This window comes from Fistularia commersonii, chromosome 14, assembly GCF_037954325.1.
Source record: "Fistularia commersonii isolate RoL2024-O1a breed Wild chromosome 14, RoL_Fcom_v1.0, whole genome shotgun sequence".
NCBI lineage: Eukaryota > Metazoa > Chordata > Actinopteri > Syngnathiformes > Fistulariidae > Fistularia > Fistularia commersonii.
Window position 1 is genome coordinate 411,931 of NC_141297.1, and position 18,489 is coordinate 430,419.

General features: G+C 49.5%; 1 protein-coding gene across 2 annotated transcripts; it reads right to left on the reverse strand.

The window, feature by feature from the left end:
- Positions 1–2,706: 2,706 nt before the first annotated feature.
- LOC147226779 (voltage-gated potassium channel subunit beta-2-like) lies at positions 2,707–13,935 on the reverse strand. 2 transcript variants are annotated; one of them, XM_086159097.1, is made up of 16 exons: positions 13,806–13,935; positions 12,251–12,374; positions 11,542–11,882; positions 10,937–10,980; positions 10,609–10,646; positions 10,122–10,201; positions 9,953–9,997; positions 8,988–9,032; positions 8,446–8,489; positions 8,252–8,338; positions 7,294–7,379; positions 6,755–6,875; positions 6,575–6,669; positions 5,621–5,741; positions 5,274–5,362; positions 2,707–4,840 (listed from the first exon to the last, which is right to left on the reverse strand). In XM_086159097.1, the coding sequence occupies exons 2-16, from the start codon at positions 12,299–12,301 to the stop codon at positions 4,751–4,753; spliced, it is 1,377 nt and encodes a 458-aa protein (XP_086015223.1). In that variant the 5' UTR covers positions 12,302–12,374; positions 13,806–13,935; the 3' UTR covers positions 2,707–4,750. The 2 variants fall into 2 exon arrangements, with proteins under 2 accessions (XP_086015223.1, XP_086015224.1); XM_086159098.1 differs by lacking the exon at positions 12,251–12,374 and having other exon boundaries at positions 13,806–13,928.
- Positions 13,936–18,489: the final 4,554 nt, after the last annotated feature.

An 18,489-nucleotide genomic window follows, 5' to 3' on the forward strand; every position in this document is an offset into this window, starting at 1 on the left:
TGTGTGGTGTCCATCTGATGTGATTCCCGTTCCCCGGCAAACGCAGATACGCTCATGTGTCGAGGGTGGGGGGGTCTTTGACAGCGCTGGAAACACTCGCTGGGACTCCGTCGTCCTGGATGAAGAACCCTTGAAGGCCACCGAGTGAGTCTGAAAGAGGCCGAGATGTTCTGGAATCCCCAGTGAACTCCAATGTGTCCTCGTCATGAGAAGCCGTACTTGCATTGAATCAGTCGTGCTGCTTCCTGTTGCTTCCTGCTTCGTCCTGCTTGCCCGGGCCAGAAGAAGGAGTAGCAACTGGAGAGTGATGGTCGAGCTCACAGAAGAGCTCCAAATTACTTCTGGCATCAAGATCAGTTCAACAATGTGGCCTGGAACTTCATGGAATGGGTCCCTGTAGCGGAGCAGCGCCATGCAAATCAGGTTTAATGTCACATGGAGTGATCTCCTTCTCCGGACTCGGCGCGGTGGAAACGACCGGTGTTGCTTCTGGACCTGCAGGTGGATGGAGGCGTCTGGGACGGGGTAAAGCCAGGAGAGCATCATCACACCGATGGATCGGGATGGTGATGTAGCTTTGGGATTTGGTTTCCAGGGCTCTCTGTAGCCCTTTTGTCAAATTCAAGGAAATAGTAATGCCTTAGATTCTTGTAATTTTTTTTGGACCCTCAATAAAACCATCAGAAAACGGATGTTGAACGTCTTGATGTTGCTCCTAAGTGGTACCTCGCTGCTGTTCTCTTTAACCATTGAATAAAGGTTCATCCTGTCTGGCCCTGGTCTTAGATCAGGTTTAATTTTTGGCCCCTTCTGTGTTGGACTTGGGTCCTAGTTTTAAAATCCACTCTTAAATATTTGGAATATTGGCGCCACCCTGTGAGGGTGTTTTGGGGTTGGACCAGAAGCTCAAAGCCACGTTCATTTGATTTACTTTGATTCTTCACAAAGCCGTCACCTACCCGGTCGACCCCGGTTTCAAGAACTTCCACCTGAGCTGCTCTCCATGGAGCCCGTGGCCCTGCTAATCCAAAAGTAAGAGCCATACTTACACATTCATTTCTAATCATAAAGTTTGAAATTTCAAGGCTCGGACGTTGTCCAGTGTCTAGAACATTTCTTTTGCAGAAACCAGTTCTCTGGTGTCCCTCCTAGTGGATTAGCGTTCTTGGAACAACGTGACACTCTACATTTCCAGCCAGTGGCCGGGTCAGCATCCGGCCTGCTTTGGTGTCTCTGGACTTGGATGGTCCATCAGATCATTGAAGGTAAGCTTATGAGTTTTAAACAAGGACTTAAACAACAACTAAGCAACCTAAAACTGCCAATGTATTTGGCCAAAGAAATACCAGGTTTTGTCTGTATGAAGTCTGATCCAAACTGCCACTGATGGTGAGGAGAGGCCTTGCAGGGGTGATGGACCGGCTTGACTGACTGTTAGGTATGCTTTGTCTGATCTCTCTCTTCCGTCACTGCCGATCTAATGGAACGTCTCGAAATGATTGAAGGGATAAAAGACAAAAACATATAAACTGGCCGCGGGCACGGCTTGCATTGCCTCGGAGATCTCACAGAGCCTCCCGGTGAGGGTGAGAGGGTGAGAAGTGATGCAGAGTCTCCAGAAGTGAGAGTGGTTGTTGGTGCAGACAGAGGTGATGGACAGGTTTGGTATCCAGGAGAGCAGAAGGCGGTGGACTACGCAAAAAAGGATGGAAATGACTGAAGTGAATACTTTTCTTCCAGAAGAGGCAGAAAAAGAGTATTTAATTCCCACCTCCACCGGCGTGGGCATGAAGTTCAGCGGCGTACGGCTGCTGCTTTGGACCTTCTTGTCCTCGCTCTTGTGCCGTGTCAGGTTTGTAGAAATGTTTCTATTTGTATCTTTGATTATGGTTTTCTACCTCGAGGGTTTTTCTTTGCACTAGAAATCAAAGTCTGGGAAGTTGTATTCTTTGCCAAGAGTTGCGTGTTCATTGGATTGGAGAAGAATGCTGGTGCCCCTGGAGGACCTCTTTGGAGAGAGTCGTGGAAGATGTTCTGAGGGCAGAGATGAGCAGCGGCAGCACGGCCTCAGGTCGAGAACGAGCTCCACAGATGTAGGGTTTGCTTGGAGAAGGTCAGAGGGTGGTACGTGTGAGGGAGTTGTGACAGAGAAGTTCAAGGTGGAGGTGGGACTCCATCAGGGAGCAGCTCGGAGCTCCTAACCTTTGCTATGGTGAGGAACAGGCTAACAGATGAGGGGAGGCAGGAATCTCCATGGGGTTTGCAGATGACATTAGAGGTGGTGGTCTGGCCCGGAAAGGAGAGGATTGAAGGTCGGGCACAACAAGACAGAATACATGTGGGTGAATGAGAGGGACTTTCTTCTTCTAATTCGCTTCCTGACTGAGTCCAAAGGCGTTTTTCTTCATGGATTAAAGAAGTAAAAGTCTGGTCTTCGACCGTTTTCACTGTTGACTCTGTCGGAACCGTCTCACTTTGGCCAAGATTGCAGAAAGTTCTGAAGATAAAACGCTAGCGCACAGGAGTCGGTGTCGGGTGGTTCTGCTGTTTGGTCGCATGTTCCCTCATCAGTGTCTTTCCACCCTCATGGTTAGACTTGGGCTCGGGGTGAATCTCTGAACGCTGGCTGGGCTGAGCAGATGATCAGATGATCCTGAGGAACCCAAGGAAGACGCCTTCAAGCAGAGCAGGGTTTGGCACAACTTATTTATTTGGGATGCTGGTTACCCCTCGACCAGAGTGAGTGAAATAATTGGCATTTGTGTTCTGAAAGGAACTGTTGATCTGCGAGCCACACACACACACACACACACACACACACACACACACACACACATACACACACCATGAAACTGCAAGAGCAGTCACAGAGGACGACACGTTGGTGTTTGTATGCAGATCAAAGTTAAACCATCTTTAAGAAAAGGATCAACAATGCAGCTGCTACAAGATGATCCAAGTACCCTGATCTGAAGGACCTGGTACCTTCACCAAGTCTGGCCTTGTTTCTCCTCCAGTCAACCTTTGACTATCGGGTTAGTTTGTCTGAAACGGTCTCATTTGTTGACAAAATCCAAATTTGGAGCAAAACGCAACACATTTGCAAGGTTTTAATGGAGAATAGGCACCGTAGATGTTCACGCCTTCAAATTATGATGGTTATGTTTGTTTTTCAGCTGCAGGCACCGCTGCTGGAGCAGAAACTGACAAATATTCACAGTCAGGATACAACGTTATATAACCTTACTATTGTCACAGGCAAACATTAGCAGACATAAGAACAATGTATAAACTGCCTGGATGGAGACTAAAGTCACATCCAAAGACGTGCCTATTGCTGATGGACTGTAAGACCTTCCATGAAACATTGATGATTTGTGCTTATTAGTTGCTGGGTTGCTCTCAAACATTTGATCTGGTGACACATGATAACAGGGTGTCCATTCACAAAATAGCAGTTGTGTTTTTTGAATCAAAGATTACTATTTCACACATTAAAATAAAAGAAAAATATTAAAATCCACGGCTCATAGCGATTTATCCAAGCTAATGTAGGTGCGTTCGATGGTTGGATGCCTCCCTTGGAGAACCCATGGTCATGGTCTGCCGTAGTTCTACGTATGTGCCTTAGCATACTTGCATAGGTTGCCACCTGAACCCGATGGCAGCAGTCAGGACCAGCGTGAAGACACCAACCTCGACCAGTTGCCAGATTGTCATCGCCATCTCTGCAAGTAGCATCCATGTTAGTTCCTTTTTTCCAGCGATGTGATTTTATCTGTCCCTGACTCCCCTGCTTCGTCTACTCCCCTTTGATCACTTTGGGCTCTCTTGGAAACTCCTGGTCTGTTCAAACCGAACCAGTTGTCTACTTCCTGTCAATTTGAGAAGGAACGATCCCATGGTTGGTGTGCTGAGCCTCAGTCCACGATGGGTGGAAATACATGTCCAGGGGGCTCAGCCTGCCTGATGTAAACCACTGTGGTGTTTGGTAGCTGGACTTGTACGTTTGACATTCACTGACCAGAACAACAAAAAACATTCAGGGACAAAGATGGGTGAAGGAGTAAGCAGGCACCTGATCATTTCAGGTGGTCTACCTCGGGGACAGCGACAAGGTGGAACCCCAGTGATCCACAAGCAATACTGGCCTTGTGGAGTCCAAGGATGCAGTTACAATTGCCATTATTGTGTCATCGTCCAGAAGAAGAAAGCACTTCAGGACTGGTTGCCTGAGGGGTCTCCTGAAAATGCAGATGACAACTAGAAGACTCCGACCCAAAGGAGTAGCCTAGGGGGTTGCTGGGAAGGGCCAGGTGGAGAAGGTGGACAGAAATTCACAAGCTTTGGACAAAATGTCAAGAGACTTGGTTCATCAAGATAATGCTGAAGGTGCTCACTGCAGAGGAGACTGGAAGACTTGGATTGAGGATATGTTTGGTAGTACCTCCTGATTGAGATGTCCTCACGTATGCAGCGGCCCTGGGAAAACGTGTGTGTGTCTGTGTGGACATTTAATGGTAAGGTGTTCCTCTCCACCCTTTTAATGAATTCAGACTGTGAAGGACCTTGATTTGGTCGATCAAACTCCAAACCCTCTCTTGTTCCAGGCAGTCTTTGGTCTTTTGTGCATCAGTGTCTTGGGTGTAGGACAGCGTGGTGTTGAAGACGCAAAGTGATCCTTACTAGAACTGTGTTGAACGGTGTTAAACTATAAAGTTGTGAGCACTTTCTGTTTGGTTTGCCGTCTCTATGACCGGGAACCTGTTTTACTGTAGGGCTTGTGTCCCAGGATGACGTCCATCTCAGATACAATGGGTAGAGATAACTTTGGAAGAACCTGCGCAGAGACAGGGAAAATCACTAGAGATTCTCAACACACCTTCTCTTTGTTTTGTCATAAGAGGTGAGGAGCAGCAACGGAGCAGAAACTTTATCACGTTCTTTATCATGGTATGAAGACCTCAACGTCTTTAAAAACATTGTGTCATGTCGTGTCATGATGTCAAACGGCTGTGATTGTTGGACAAACAGATGGTGAAACCAATGCAAAGCTCGGTAACATACAACTGTGTCCCTCCCCAGTGCCTTTACAAATGACCCTCATGGTGTATCTTCATTATGATTGATGATTGCTGACGAGTACAAGATGAACAAGATGAACAAAGACAACTTTGGGCAGATGTACGATCCTTGTAGGACTTCAACAAAGTTTGGGTGCAAACGAAGGAGCAAGAGTCACTGTCAAAGAACAGATGGATATCGAATCTGACCTGTATGGCTTTGATATTTTCCATCAGCTGCTCAGTCCTGGAAGCTCCCAGCAGGACAGAGTTCACCCCTTCATTCCTCAGACACCAGGCTTCGGGGGAAACACAAGTAATATGATGAAGCCTCTTTGCGTAGAGACCAGGAGTTTGTTGATCTTTCCTATCACTGCATCACTGAAGTCAGTAGGTTAGATTTGCTGCTAAGATTTGTCCAAGTGTAGACCCGCAGACACTGAGTGATTCCTCATCTAACAGGCTTCTTTCTAGATGGGCGACTGAAAGGGAATCCTAACATTTCACTCCATAGAATATGTCACAAAAGAAAAGCACACAGGAGACGCCGAGTTTACCGATCGCCAGTTGGGGCAGAGTGCAGTTAAGTCGCTTGGCAACTGCCTTCAGCTCTCTCAGCTTTGCCTGCTGACGATTGCCCTCCTCACTCAGAATCTGGTCCCTCAGCCACTGATAACCCTGATGAAGACACATGATGCAGTTTAGGACCAAAGGCTAGACAGGTGCAGTAAATGCAGAGACCAACATCTACCTCATTCAGGCATTATAGGCTCATATCTGGGGAATGGCTTGGAGCACGGCACGACTGCCTCAGTTTGGTTTGGAGTTTTATCAGTGACTTTCCAGTCTACCTAGAACCTGGAGTCTTTACAACTATAAAGTAGGTTGTTATCATGAAAATAACAGTTGAGTTCATGAATTCAAAGTGCTACCACCATTTCCAAAGATCATGTAGGACTTTTCTGTGTCTTTTTGAGGAGGGCTGTGTGATGATTCCCTTATGTTGGTGAAGTGACTGGTGTTTTCACCTCACTGTGTGCCCTCACCCCTGGAGAGCAGTGCTGTCCTCTGTAACAGCACCGTGAAAGGTAACAGTAGCCTGTCACCTCTCCAGCCCCTCCACGGCATGCCCTGAACTGCACCTCTGTGGGGTGCAGAACTGGGTGCTGCGAGGCTCCGGGCAAAGTGCAAAACTTCAGGGTCTCCAAGGGGCTCGTCCCCATCCCCGACCCCAGGTTACCGGGTTCGGGAGCCTGATGAGTTGCCTCCAGTGGGGTGTGTCCTGAGCATATTCACCAAGTAGGAGGCCGAGAAAACACCTTGAGGTCTCCCAGAAAGAGCTAGAGTCGTGGTTGGCTTGTGTTGAGTGTTTGGCATTGAGTCTGATGCCAAAGCAAGCCCGCCCCAGATAATCCACGGCACAATGAGGATGATGGAACTGTAACCAGGTAAATGTTCGGAGGGTTGAGGTACCATTAAGTATCACCGGGGAGGCAAGAAAGGGGTCTTACCTTTAGTGATGCACGTGAACACGGGGGGATCCCGTCGTCATATTTCCCTGAGATGATTCCACAGGCCAGTGGAGACCAGGTCAAAGCGCCAATGCCTGCCGACAGAAAACACGTGTGATTCATGATGTCAGTCTTCGGCATCATGATGATTCTCCAAGAGATTCACAGCCGCTGCTTCACCAATCTTGTGGAAGAGTTGAGGGAGTTGAACTTCAACCTTCTCCCTCTGGAACATGTGATACTCCGCCTGCTCACAGATGGGCGGGATTTGGTTAAACTGCCTTGCCACCGAATAGGCCTCCTACAGAAGAAGAGAAGCCATAAAGGACAGACAGCCTTGATTATTTATCTTCAACATATATCTGATGTCCAAATTCACCATCTGTCCAAAAGCTTCATCTTCCCTTCATCCATGTACAGTCTGTCATGCGTAGAAAGGAGTAAGGGACCGGATGCTAACCGTTAACCGGGTCCCTAATAATGGAGCTCGAGACACGTAGCCTCGACACGGCGAAGCATTCCTTGTGCCACAAAGTGGGGATTTGTTGTTGTCAGAGCTGAAAGTTGCCCAAACTACAAACAGGGTTCAACATCTATGTATCAGTGTGTGTGTGTGTGTGTGTGTGTGTGTGTGTGTGTGTGTGTGTGTGTGTGTGTGTTTCCCAAGGGGTGACCACTGCTGTCACAACACTAGTGAATTTGCCAGAGCATGAACTGACCATGATCTCCATGGAGCTCCATCGAGATGTTCCCCAATACATTGCCATCCCCTGGTTGATCACGTGAGTCATTGCTCTCACCGTCTCTGCAACAGAGATGATAATGATGTCTGCAGTGCAGAGGGTGCGGCTCTCATTTCATCACTTTAGTTCATGTCGTAAGGGAGGAATGAAGGCTGGCTGCAGCAAGACACAACCCGGGCAGCCAAGTGGGAGTGGACATGAAGATGGTGGAGGACTTTAAGCACAGAGGGGCAACAGTCCAGAGTGATGAGAGGGTGGAAAGGTGGTGGAGAGATGGTGGAGAGAGGTGTGCAAGCAGGCTTGATCAGGAGCAGAAAAGTCTCCGTAGATCCAACCATCCAGGATCAGCCAGGATGAGAGGAAAGGTGGAGAAGATGGAGGTGAAGAGCAGCCACGGTGTCTGGTTTGGAGACACTGAGGAGAAGACAGGAGGCAGAGCTGGACAAGGTGGATGTGCTGGAGATAAAGTCAGACCAAGACGATTTGGACATGGACAGAGGAGGGATGGAGAAACTCTGGGTAGAAGGATGCTGAGGCTGGAGGAGGTCTAGAGGAAGACCAGAGAGGAGGTTTATGGATGGAGGAGAAGAGGACAGGAAGGTAGTTGGTGTGAAAGAAGAGGATGCAAAGGAGAGGGTTCAATGTTAGCTGGAGGAAGCTGATTGGCTGTGGAGACCCTGAAGCGAGCGGCCCAAAGTAAACGTTTAGTTGTGAAGGGACCATCCGGGGAAGAGAGTTAGCCAAAGCTAATTTCCCCCCGTCAGTCCCCGTTTGTAAATGCTTTGATTCATGGCCGTGTCAGTGAGTGAGTCGGTGAAGTGAATATACCACCGCTGCACGCCGGCGGTATCAGTGGAAGGTCGCTACCGACATCCTTAATGTCGTCACCGCTGGGGTCAAAGGCACAAGACGGGTTGAAGATAGTTACACTGACCTTCAATGGGTGTATTGGGATCTGGTCGATTAGCGAAGACCACATCCACGTACTCCAGCTGAAGTCTACTTAAGGAAGCTCTCAGGCCTGGGGCGTGAAATGATTGGAACGTTATTGTCAAATTGTGGAGCAGTCTGAGGTTAACCTCGATATACAAGGAGCAGGCGTTATACCTTAACTTGTGTGGCTCGTACCTTCAATTATATGTTTACGAGACAATCCCCTTTCCATTTCTGCCCTGTGGCAAGAAAAAAAACAGAGGTGAAGAACATCTCCCCCTAACAGCTAGAAACATGGATCAGACCCAATTCATGGTGGGCGGCCGTCTGCCTCCATCAGTTTGGGTGAGAGAAAAAAAATCCCCTTCTGGTCCCATCTGGGTTGGTACAATATGGTATGTTTTGGTACACTAGGGTATGTTTTGGTACACTATGGTATGGGATGGTACACTATGGCATGGTAGGGTACACCACGGTATGGTAGGGTACACTATGGTATGTTTTGGTACACTACGGTATGGGATGGTACACTATGGTATGGTAGGGTACACTATGGTATGTTTTGGTACACTACGGTATGGGATGGTACACTACGGTATGGGATGGTACACTACGGTACGGGATGGTACACTACGGTATGGGATGGTACACTACGCATCTGCCAGGGTGGGCAAAAGGGGGATATTTGATTTTTTTAAAATATGTGTTAAAAGATTTTTTAAAAGAACTTTACATACTTTCCTCCCCAGAAGATCTTGGTGGTGATGACCAAACTGGAACGCCTGCACGACAAGACAATGAAGCCTGTAAACGGTGTTTGAAGTGCAGACTCACACACTCGGGCACACTGGTGGAGACACTATAGCTTAGCTTCTCCTCCAAACTGTTGTAACCTGCAGGAGATCCTAATGAGGCCCTCAGCAGCACCTCACTGCAATCTCACGCTTCCAAGCTTCACAACAACCTCTGCACTTCCTTGTTTCCGACCACATGTCAGTGAACTAACCGGTCAGATGTAGGAGAACGCAGACTGAAGGAACGTGGTGTGAAAAATCCCAAAGGCAATTCACATTTCCCTCCGCTGTCGAGTCTCCCGCTGTGCAGTCTGACGGGATCCTGCAAACCGTCTGCTCCGTGGTCTTCTACCGTGCATGCAGACCTTCACCGGAAAGGAACTTGAACATCTTCTGTGTCTCGGCACTGATTAGAGAAGGAAGAGGCAACGTACTGTTCCATCTCCTCCATCCTATTCACAGTGGAGTCCCCCTGATTGGAGACAGACTCAAGGTTCCAGAAGTCAGGTGACCATGATGCCGAAGACAGTCCGGCATGGATGATGACACTGCATTTCCTTCAGCCGAAGGTCTGGAGGAGCATCTGCCGTGGTCCCGGAGGAGACCATATCCAGGTAAGTCATGCGCCGTCTCAGTCAGGAAGGGTTCTGGGAACAATTGCGTCCTCGTGTGCCGACCTGCCGGAGCCTTGCAGGACTCCTAGTGGCCGGGACGTCTCCCCAGTCATCCCGTGGCTTTCTAGATATTTCCCCGTGAGCTGGCTGGACTCCGTATCCATCGACCAGAAGGAAAGCAAAGTTTCAAAATCTCTGTCCTCAATGAACCTTTGAATGGCCCAATCTACTCGAACCTTTGAATGGCCCGGTCTACTCGATGCTAACAAGTATGACCTGGATGAGGATCCGTACCTCCATCCTTTCTTCTTCATGATTCTTCCCAGCACGACCTCAGCCCTGCAGGGAACAGCGAGGGGAGATTCATTTTTCCCAGTTATTAAACAAACTCTATATACATTCCTGTATCTTGCATCATAAAGTCACAGGAAATCCAGCGTTTCCCATAACACGAGATACTCACATCCCATCGTTGTAAACCTCGGCCGTGTCGAAGAGGTTGATTCCGTTGTCGTAGGCGACGGTCATCAGCTCCTCTGCCACCTTTACCGGTGCGAAAACAAGACCGTTGAGTAAAAGGCTGAATGTTTCCAAAGAGGAAAGTCTGCAGTAAAACACCGAGGCGCCTTAAAGCGACAGCTGATCAGGGACGTCCAACAGTGCAACAGAACAGAGGTCCAATAGATCAGAGAAGTCCAATAGTACTTCACTCATGCTTAGTGCGTGCTGAAGGTGCTTGTAACATCCTCCTTCACCCTCGGTCTGCTAAACCCCGTGCAGCCAGTTTCTCACTTAGGTCACACTAGATAGTTGCTTTATGATATTTGACTTTACACTATTTGGGACCAGACCGAGTTCGGCCAAACTTTAAATCCCTTTTCAGACGGAATGTGAGAATCCGCTTGGCGAAGTGGTCGAGTGAGATAGCTCAGGCTTTCCGGCGGCCTCACCTCCTCGGTTATCTGGCCTCCGAAGGTCACCCACGTGCCTGGACGGGAAGGGGAAGCAAAACGGTGACAGTTACTGTCCAAGCCCAACATCCGGCATGCTGCTCACGTGAGGTTCTCCTTGCCTCGAAGCTCCTCTGACAAGCTACCGAACTCAAATTCAGCGCTTGGGATCGGCACCAGAGCTTCGCCCCGTTTTTATGGGACGTTGATTGAACGAGCGACAACGGGCCTTTGAGAAAGGCCCGTTGTCGTCCAAATAACAGACCGTACATGGAGGCCACTGACCGCATCCGTCGTCCCCAGAGAAGTAAACGAACGGCGTACTCACCCAGGCCGAGGCAGGACACCCGCAGGCCAGATTTACCCAGATTTCTGTGGGCGAGGGATCATGGTCAGTAGATAGCAGTCGTTCAGAGTTGAAAGCACAGCCGTACGTTCATATAAATGGGTTACAGTTACGGTCCCTGCGTGACTACGTTTGCCCGACAGATACAGTCCTCTGCTTTAGGCCGCTCCCTCCAGGGGTCTCAGCCAACCGTCGGCCTCCATCTGAACCTCTTCTCTGCACCCGTGGCACCAATGAATTCACGCTCCCTTTGACTCCATCCGTCTCCCGATGATAATTATGATAATAATCGATCCTTTATTAATCCCTCGCGGGGGAATTGGTTCTCTGCAATGAAGCCATCGTGGATGCACCGAGAGCAGGAGGCTGCCAGGGAGCAGCGAGAGGTTCAGCATCTGGCATAACTTGGACACACCAGGAGGAGCCGGGACTCCGAATGGGAACGTAGGGTTCCAAAGAGGATCGTTCTACCTCCTGCGCTGCGCCGCCCCCTGCTGCCCCAAGTATTATGGGGTGTGGAACCAGGACATCCCCTGAACCAAGGGCCGAAGTGCACCGCTTGCGCACCACACCTGGTCTAGTCTTACCTGTATATCATGCCGGTGGCGTACGACATGGTTTCTCTCAGGGAGACGTGGTTCATCTTGAGGAAGTCCTCCAGGTTCTTGAGCTGCGCGGCCGCCCGGACCTCTCTCAGGCGCTGGAATTCCGCTAACTGGCTGGTGCGTTGCTGCCTCTCCTCCTGTTCGAGCGCTTGTTCGGACAAGAAGCAGCTCAGGCCGCTGCGCATGCTCTCGCTCACCGACGACAGGGACAATATCTTGCCTCCGGATCCACCGCTTCCGCTGCTGACGCTGCTGCTTCGACATATCACGCCGCTGTCTCGACTCCCGGGCGGTATCCCTCCGCTGCCCCCGGGTTTGGGCATCTAGAGGCGGGTGGCGGAAACGCGAATTAGAAACGGCGCCCGCTCCTTTTCGAGCGGTTGTGTGATGCGTGGCTCAGCAAGTCAAGTCAGACGCCAAACACAGATGGACCGCCAGCGTCGTGCAAAGCAGAAAGTATTCGGAGCCGCGAAGGAGGCCGAGTGGAAAGCTCAAAGAAGGTACAACTCGGGCGGCGGCGACCCGGGGGCGGCCGGGCCGAGCCGATCACATCCAAAGGGGGGACGGACTGCAGGCCAAGCGGAGCAAACAGAAATGCAGCAAATGGAAAACAAGCACGGGGTCCAGCCTGGAGCCGCCGGCGACGACATGCACATCTCAACAAAGACTCGGAGCGTGTTTGCACACCTACATGGGTATTTTTGGCAACATAGCTTTTTGCGCTCTGGCCTCCTGTCCACATGCAAACTGTGATTTTGTGAAACTCCAGCCAAGGTGGAGATTTTCTTCATTCAATCCCTTTTGAGCCCTGGAACCTAGACCAAGTAAAAAAGACATGGGTGAAGGGCGGACCGCAAAACACAACATTCAAAAAGCACTCATGTTCAACAGAGCAGCACTGTGTGTGTGCATGTGTGTGTGTGTGTGTGTGTGTGTGTGTGTGTAAGATTATCCACATGTGTTGGTTTACGCTGGTTCCCTGGTCTGGACGCTTGTTGGTTTGACTCCAGCTACCCTGTTGGAGTTTCTGCATGTTCTCCAGGCCTGGGTTCTCCCAGGGTTCTCTGACCTTCCCACCGTCCCGAGCAGTCAGAAGGTGAGCAGAAGAGTCCAGGTTGGTGTGAGTGAGGTCCAGGATGGACGGTGTCTGTGAGTCCCCTGTGATCCACCAGGTGTGTAGACGTGATGATGACAATGATGATGATGATGATGATGATGATGATGATGATGATGATGATGATGGTGGTGGTGGTGGTGGTGGTGGTGGTGCCACACAGAGCTGCATGAAGTGGGCCTGAACGACCAGGACGTGGGTTTCCACAGGGTTCTCCGGTTTCTAGATGATCGGAGATGCTGAACTTTCCGGACGAGAACCACAGGGTGAACGGTTGCACCTCGTTACATGTGGCCCTGTGATTGGTCCGGAGCAAACCCCTCCTCTTGCCCAATCACAGCAGGGTGGGCTGCAGCCTATGCAGATGATTGGTGGAGGAACGGATCCATCTTGTCCTGGTTTCCTGGGTGAAGGACGGCGGGGCTCTCCTAGAGAAAGAGTCTGGCCTGCCGTGGAATTGTGTTTTGTTCAGCAACTGTGTGCTAAATGGTCATAAGTAGCAGCTCTGCTCAGGTCTGTTCAGGTCTGTTCGGGTCTGTTCGGGTCTGTTCAGGTCTGTTCAGGTCTGTTCAGGTCTGTTCAGGTCTGCTCAGGCCTGTTCAGGTCTGTTCGGGTCTGTTCAGGTCTGTTCAGGTCTGCTCAGGTCTGTTCAGGTCTGTTCGGGTCTGTTCGGGTCTGTTCAGGTCCTGGTGCAAGCATTTTGTTTTGTTAGCACCAAGACATGGAGCGTAGGCAGAGACTTCAGGACCAACACTAGTATCCATCCTTATCATGTAATGAAAAAAACATTTGCGGTGATTTCACAGTCCCAAGCCGTTAAATAATTGATGGCCCATCTTCCCTTGGATGATGATGATGATGATGATGATGATGATGATGATGATGATGATGATGATGATGATGATGATGATGATGATGTAAGCACCCCCCGTGAAAGCAGTAGTGGAAGAACAGCAGCACTCTAACAAATGGTAACTGGAGAGGAACAGGGTAGATGGGAGCAGCTCGGCCGAGCGTCCTCTGCCGTCCCCGAGTTCCTCGCGACACTCCACAAACAGAGAACATGCGCAGGTAACGTGTCGGTGACGGTATGTTCGTGAAGGATCCGTCCTGGAAGCGAGGATCTACTCACCCGAGCGGTCGGAGTGCGGCCGATGTAGGGATTCTGCACCACGCTGCTCATGGATGACGCACGTGACGCTGAAACGCAGCACGATGAATTTTACGCCGCTGCGAAGAGGAAACTAAACCTTTTGTGGACGGCGGCGGAGTCGATGTGGCTCCGGCTCCCTCCTCCCCGGTCACAAGGCGCAGCCGGAGCCCTATCAGAGAGGAGGCCCGCACCGCAGAGGCTATAAAAATCTCCCAAATAAATAATTGACCTGGGCGCTACAACCGGCTTCTGCTGTGAAAGCTTGCGATAGCGCGTTGAAAGCCCGCTCTGTCTCTCGGCCCTGCGGGGATGCGGAGGGCAACCAAGACGGCGTGCGGGGACGTCCGCGCCGTCTGCGGAGGATTCGAAGCGTTTAATGTCACGTGCACAGGAAGGAGATGTGTTTGCGTCCGCGGCGAGCGCACGGAAGTGTAACACAAGGATAACATAGTCACAGGAAAAGAGGGCGGAGTGGAAAAGTAGGCGGTAGTTCAGACGGTGGACCAGGTTCTTCACCGATGTTCCTGGGTTCGGCCGGCGGTGCAAATTAAACACGCGCCAACCCAGAGGTAAAGGGCGCCGCCGGTCGCCACGGCGTCCTCCTGCGGCGGGACAGAAGGAGCTCTGAGGTCTGGACGTCCTACACGTCAAACCTCTCCACCGCAGCTGGACCGCTGTCACCGGCGAGCGCAGAGCCGCACAATCACAGCGATTTTAGTTTCAATCTTTATCCTGAGATAAGGTTCTCAGGATTCTCCCCCTGCGTCTTTAACAAAGTACATATTGCTTGGAAGAAATGCACTTCAGAATACTTTTCTTTCTCTTGTGGCTCGAACATGGAGCTCAGTCGGCTGTTTTATTTTTCCAAACCCGCTGCCCAGAGTTGCACTCCTGCCTGCAGTTCAGGTGGGAAAACCCAGCTGACCAAAACACGTTGACTGTACAAACCAAATCCAAACCAGCGACTTTATGGACAGCAAGTTCCCAATTTATTTCCCAAAAATGTCACTTGTTTTTCCATGTGGTACATATATGGCACACATGCGGATTCACGGTGAGCATGTTAAATATCAAACAGAAGCCTATCCGTGAGCCGGGACGACCCGGTCCGGTCCTGGCTGCCGGTCCGGGTCTCTTGGTGTGCAGACGGGACAGCAGGCCGGGACGTGCACTGCGAGCACAGTTTGGATAAAACGGACCGAGGATAAAGATACGGAGCTCCGTCTCCTTTGTAGAACTCCGGAGGGACTGCAGATGATAAGTCAAACCAAAGGTACTCGGTGGAGGTGGAGAAAAGTGTCAGGGGAACAAAGAGGTAGAAGATTATCAGCCAGAAGGAAAGGAAAGCCGGAGGAGACACTGGTGAGACCAGCGATGCTGTGTGGACTAGAAACAGCTACAATGACCTAAAGACAGCAGGCAGAGATGAAGATGCTGAGGTTCTCTTTGGGAGTGACCAGGATGGAGAGGATCAGGAATGAGTCCATCAGAGGAACAGCACATGTTAGATGTTTTGGAGAGAAGGTCGGAGAAGCCAGACTGAGATGGTTGGGTCATGGACAGAGGAGGGATAGAGAATATATTGGTAGACGGATGCTGGAAATGGAGGTCTAGAGGAAGACCAGAGAAGATGGATGGACGCAGTGAGAGAGGATGATCCAGAGAGTAGGGTGAGATGGAGAAGGTGGATTCGCTGTGGAGACCCTGAAGGGAAAAGACTGGAGGAAGAGGAAGATGGAGACGTGGAATTACTGCTAAATGTTTTAGCCTCATGCTATGCTCGCTAGTGGCCATATGGACCTTTAGTGTCATTGAAATCTTAGTATTATATTGTCACGAATGTTGGGGTTTATGTCTGTGTGGTTTGGGGTGCAGGTTCTGGGGGTTTGACCTGGAATTGAGGGGAACGGTGAGTTAAATTGCAGGCTCAACAACTGCTATTGCTCAACAGACACACGTTTTCCCGTCACCCGAGTGTTTCCCTGACTGAAACTCTACGCTATGTATTATACATGGGCTTCTGCTTCAGCAGAACTTGCTAACGTGCGTGTGCGTAAGTGTGCGTGTGCGCGTGTGCGTGTGCGTGTGCGCGTGTGCTCCCGCTGCGCCGAGGCTCAACGAACCGTCGACATCACGTGACGACAGGGGTGTGATGTCACGTTGTCGAATCCGTCCGTAAAAATGCTCCCAATAAAAAAAGATGAAATTAACAAACAGGATTTCTTTACCACTATTTATTGTAACTGGTTACTGTGTGCTGGTTTCTAGCAGGTTACACACTAGATACTCACTGGTGACTGGCCGGCTGCTAAGTCTTAGCTAGTGAGAAGAAAGACAAAAAAAGTAGAAAAAGATTATCGGCAGCCATTTGGGAGCGAATGACACATCGAATAGAATATTCCTTTCTTGGTCCCACAGAGGGAACATTTCAGTCCAGATGTATGGATGGCAGTGACGTGCGCTGAAGTTCACAGCAGCTGAAGCACTGACGTCATCACAGTCAGATTTACAAACATATGAACCTACCGAGCAGCTTAGTCACCATTTTATTGGCAGCAGTTGGTGTGTTTTGATTAAAATATCATATCAGCATTGTTTACATGTACAAACTGTAGCATAGAAAAAAGGACATAAAAAAAGTTGTCATCTCTTACCTTTACTTATAAATGAAGTCCATGCGCGGCTTTTTCTGAAGAAGAGCATCGATAACTTGCTTGTAGAAATCTTCTTTATCTTTCTTCACTTTTAAAAGTCTCTCTGTCTCAATAGAAATCACTGCCAGTGAAGACAGTCGTCCTTGATCGGTTCTGTTCCCACTGTATGTTTTGAGTCTTTTCGGCGCTGAGAACGAGCGCTCCGCCGATGCTGTCGGAGCCTGAACGGTGACCACCGGCCGGAGAAACTTTGTCTTCTCAGGATCAGTTTGAATGAGATCCTTCTGGGCCAAAAAGTGGAGAAGCTGCCCAGGAGATTTACATTCATCCCTCAGCGTTTGTGAGCGATACAGACCCATGACATCGGGAAATAATAACTGGATGGCTGCACTTGACTTGCTAACTGTTTACAGTAGCTTGCTATTGCTGATTGTATTATTCTGTAGCCGAGTAGTAAGAAGGATCCCTGGGATCAGCGGCGCCCCCTACCATGAGGCACCATCACTGCCTGCCTCACCCAATGTCTCTTCGCAGTAGTTTTATGATTACGAGAAACACAAGAAACAAGTTACAGTTGTTTACGAAAAAAATTATACACACCAGCTAAACTATAGAAATTGAGTTCATATATTAAAAGTGTTTTTTCTCAGTGTATAGCATGCTAGCACAGTTAGCAGAATCATTGTGCAATCCATCGCGGGCTCAGCTGGTTGCCGCGTCACTGCGCGTCTCTTCTTTACATTTGAACAGTAAATGTGAATTTTTTTTTCAGCAATAAAAAAAAAACTAAAAATTGTGAAGTTAAGTGGAAAATAACTTTATAGTACAAATCACTGAATAAATATAACCATTTATTTTTTCATTTTACATTTTTTTCTTCCCATGTTGACAGGTGAGGCCTCTACTGACTGCACCTCACTGACAGATGGATGGAAAGAGGTGTTATGTTGATTCCACTTTCATGTTTCCAGTGTTTTCAACAGAATTTACATGGAAAACGTGGTTTGTTCTATTTCTCCGTTCTCTGGTTCTTTCCCTCCAGCTGTTATCTGATTTTCCCCGTTTGTTTTCCAGCTCATTTCCTTCTGTTTTTTCAGCAGAGAAATTGGCCAAGCGGTGTCAAGACGTCCCCTTTTTCTCACTCTCTGTTCATTCCAAACTCTTAACACATTTCCTTTAGATTTCCATGCTATTTTCTCCTCTCGGTGACTCGGGGTGATACCTGCACCTCTGATCCTGCTTAGGTTGTGCTCCTGGTCAGAGCTGCCCCGGGTTTAAACACAGTCCCGGGCATTTTTCACAACACACAGAATCAATAAGTGATTTGGCAGCAAAAAACACAAAGAAAGAACTGATGAAGAGCATTTTACTACACCGGTGATAATACACTCAATGAAATCTCAGTTGGGGTGTCATAACAAGGCGAGAATGTGTGTGTGTGTGTGTGTGTGTGTGTGTGTGTGTGTGTGTGTGTGTGTGTGTGTGTGTGAGGAGGGGCTTGTCACATCACCATGGCAACGGGAACCGTAAAACTTGAGGTCCCGCTGACCTACTTTAGTTTGCTCCCCACTTCCCCAGAGCGCTCTGCGTGTCACGGCCACTCGGGGGCGGTATTCACGCGGATTCAACGCGTGCACGGCGTGCTACCTGTTACGCGGTGGAACCGGACCTTGCCGTCCACGCAGTGACGACCGTGACTTTATTTATCAAGTCAACATGTTTAATCCTGCCCGTGCGTGGCGAGTGGGTCATTCTTAAAAGTGCATGTCATAACGTGCCTGAACGAAAGACGTGCGGAATAATGTTGGACCCTGACGTTACTCGTTGTGCGGTAAATATTCGGAAGTCGTGGGGAGAGTTTTGGGGGTAACCGTTTCCACGGGCACGGCCGTGCGAGGGCGTTCGGAGATGAAACTCCATGCCCGGAGCACTTGAAGAAATCTACTCTGCAGCTTTTTTATCCTCACCCAGACCGTTGGCGGCCCGTTGCTGGTCGTTGTAGTTTCTTT

Coding starts and splice junctions, on each gene's coding strand:
- LOC147226779 (XM_086159097.1), bottom strand. CDS start 12,301: ATGTGGACAGGAGGCCAGAGCGCAAAAAGCTATGTTGCCAAAAATACC. Junction 10,202..10,608: donor GAGGCCAGATAACCGAGGAG/GTGAGGCCGCCG, acceptor GCACCGGTAAAG/GTGGCAGAGGAGCTGATGAC. Junction 6,876..7,293: donor GGAGCTCCATGGAGATCATG/GTCAGTTCATGC, acceptor CTTCTTCTGTAG/GAGGCCTATTCGGTGGCAAG.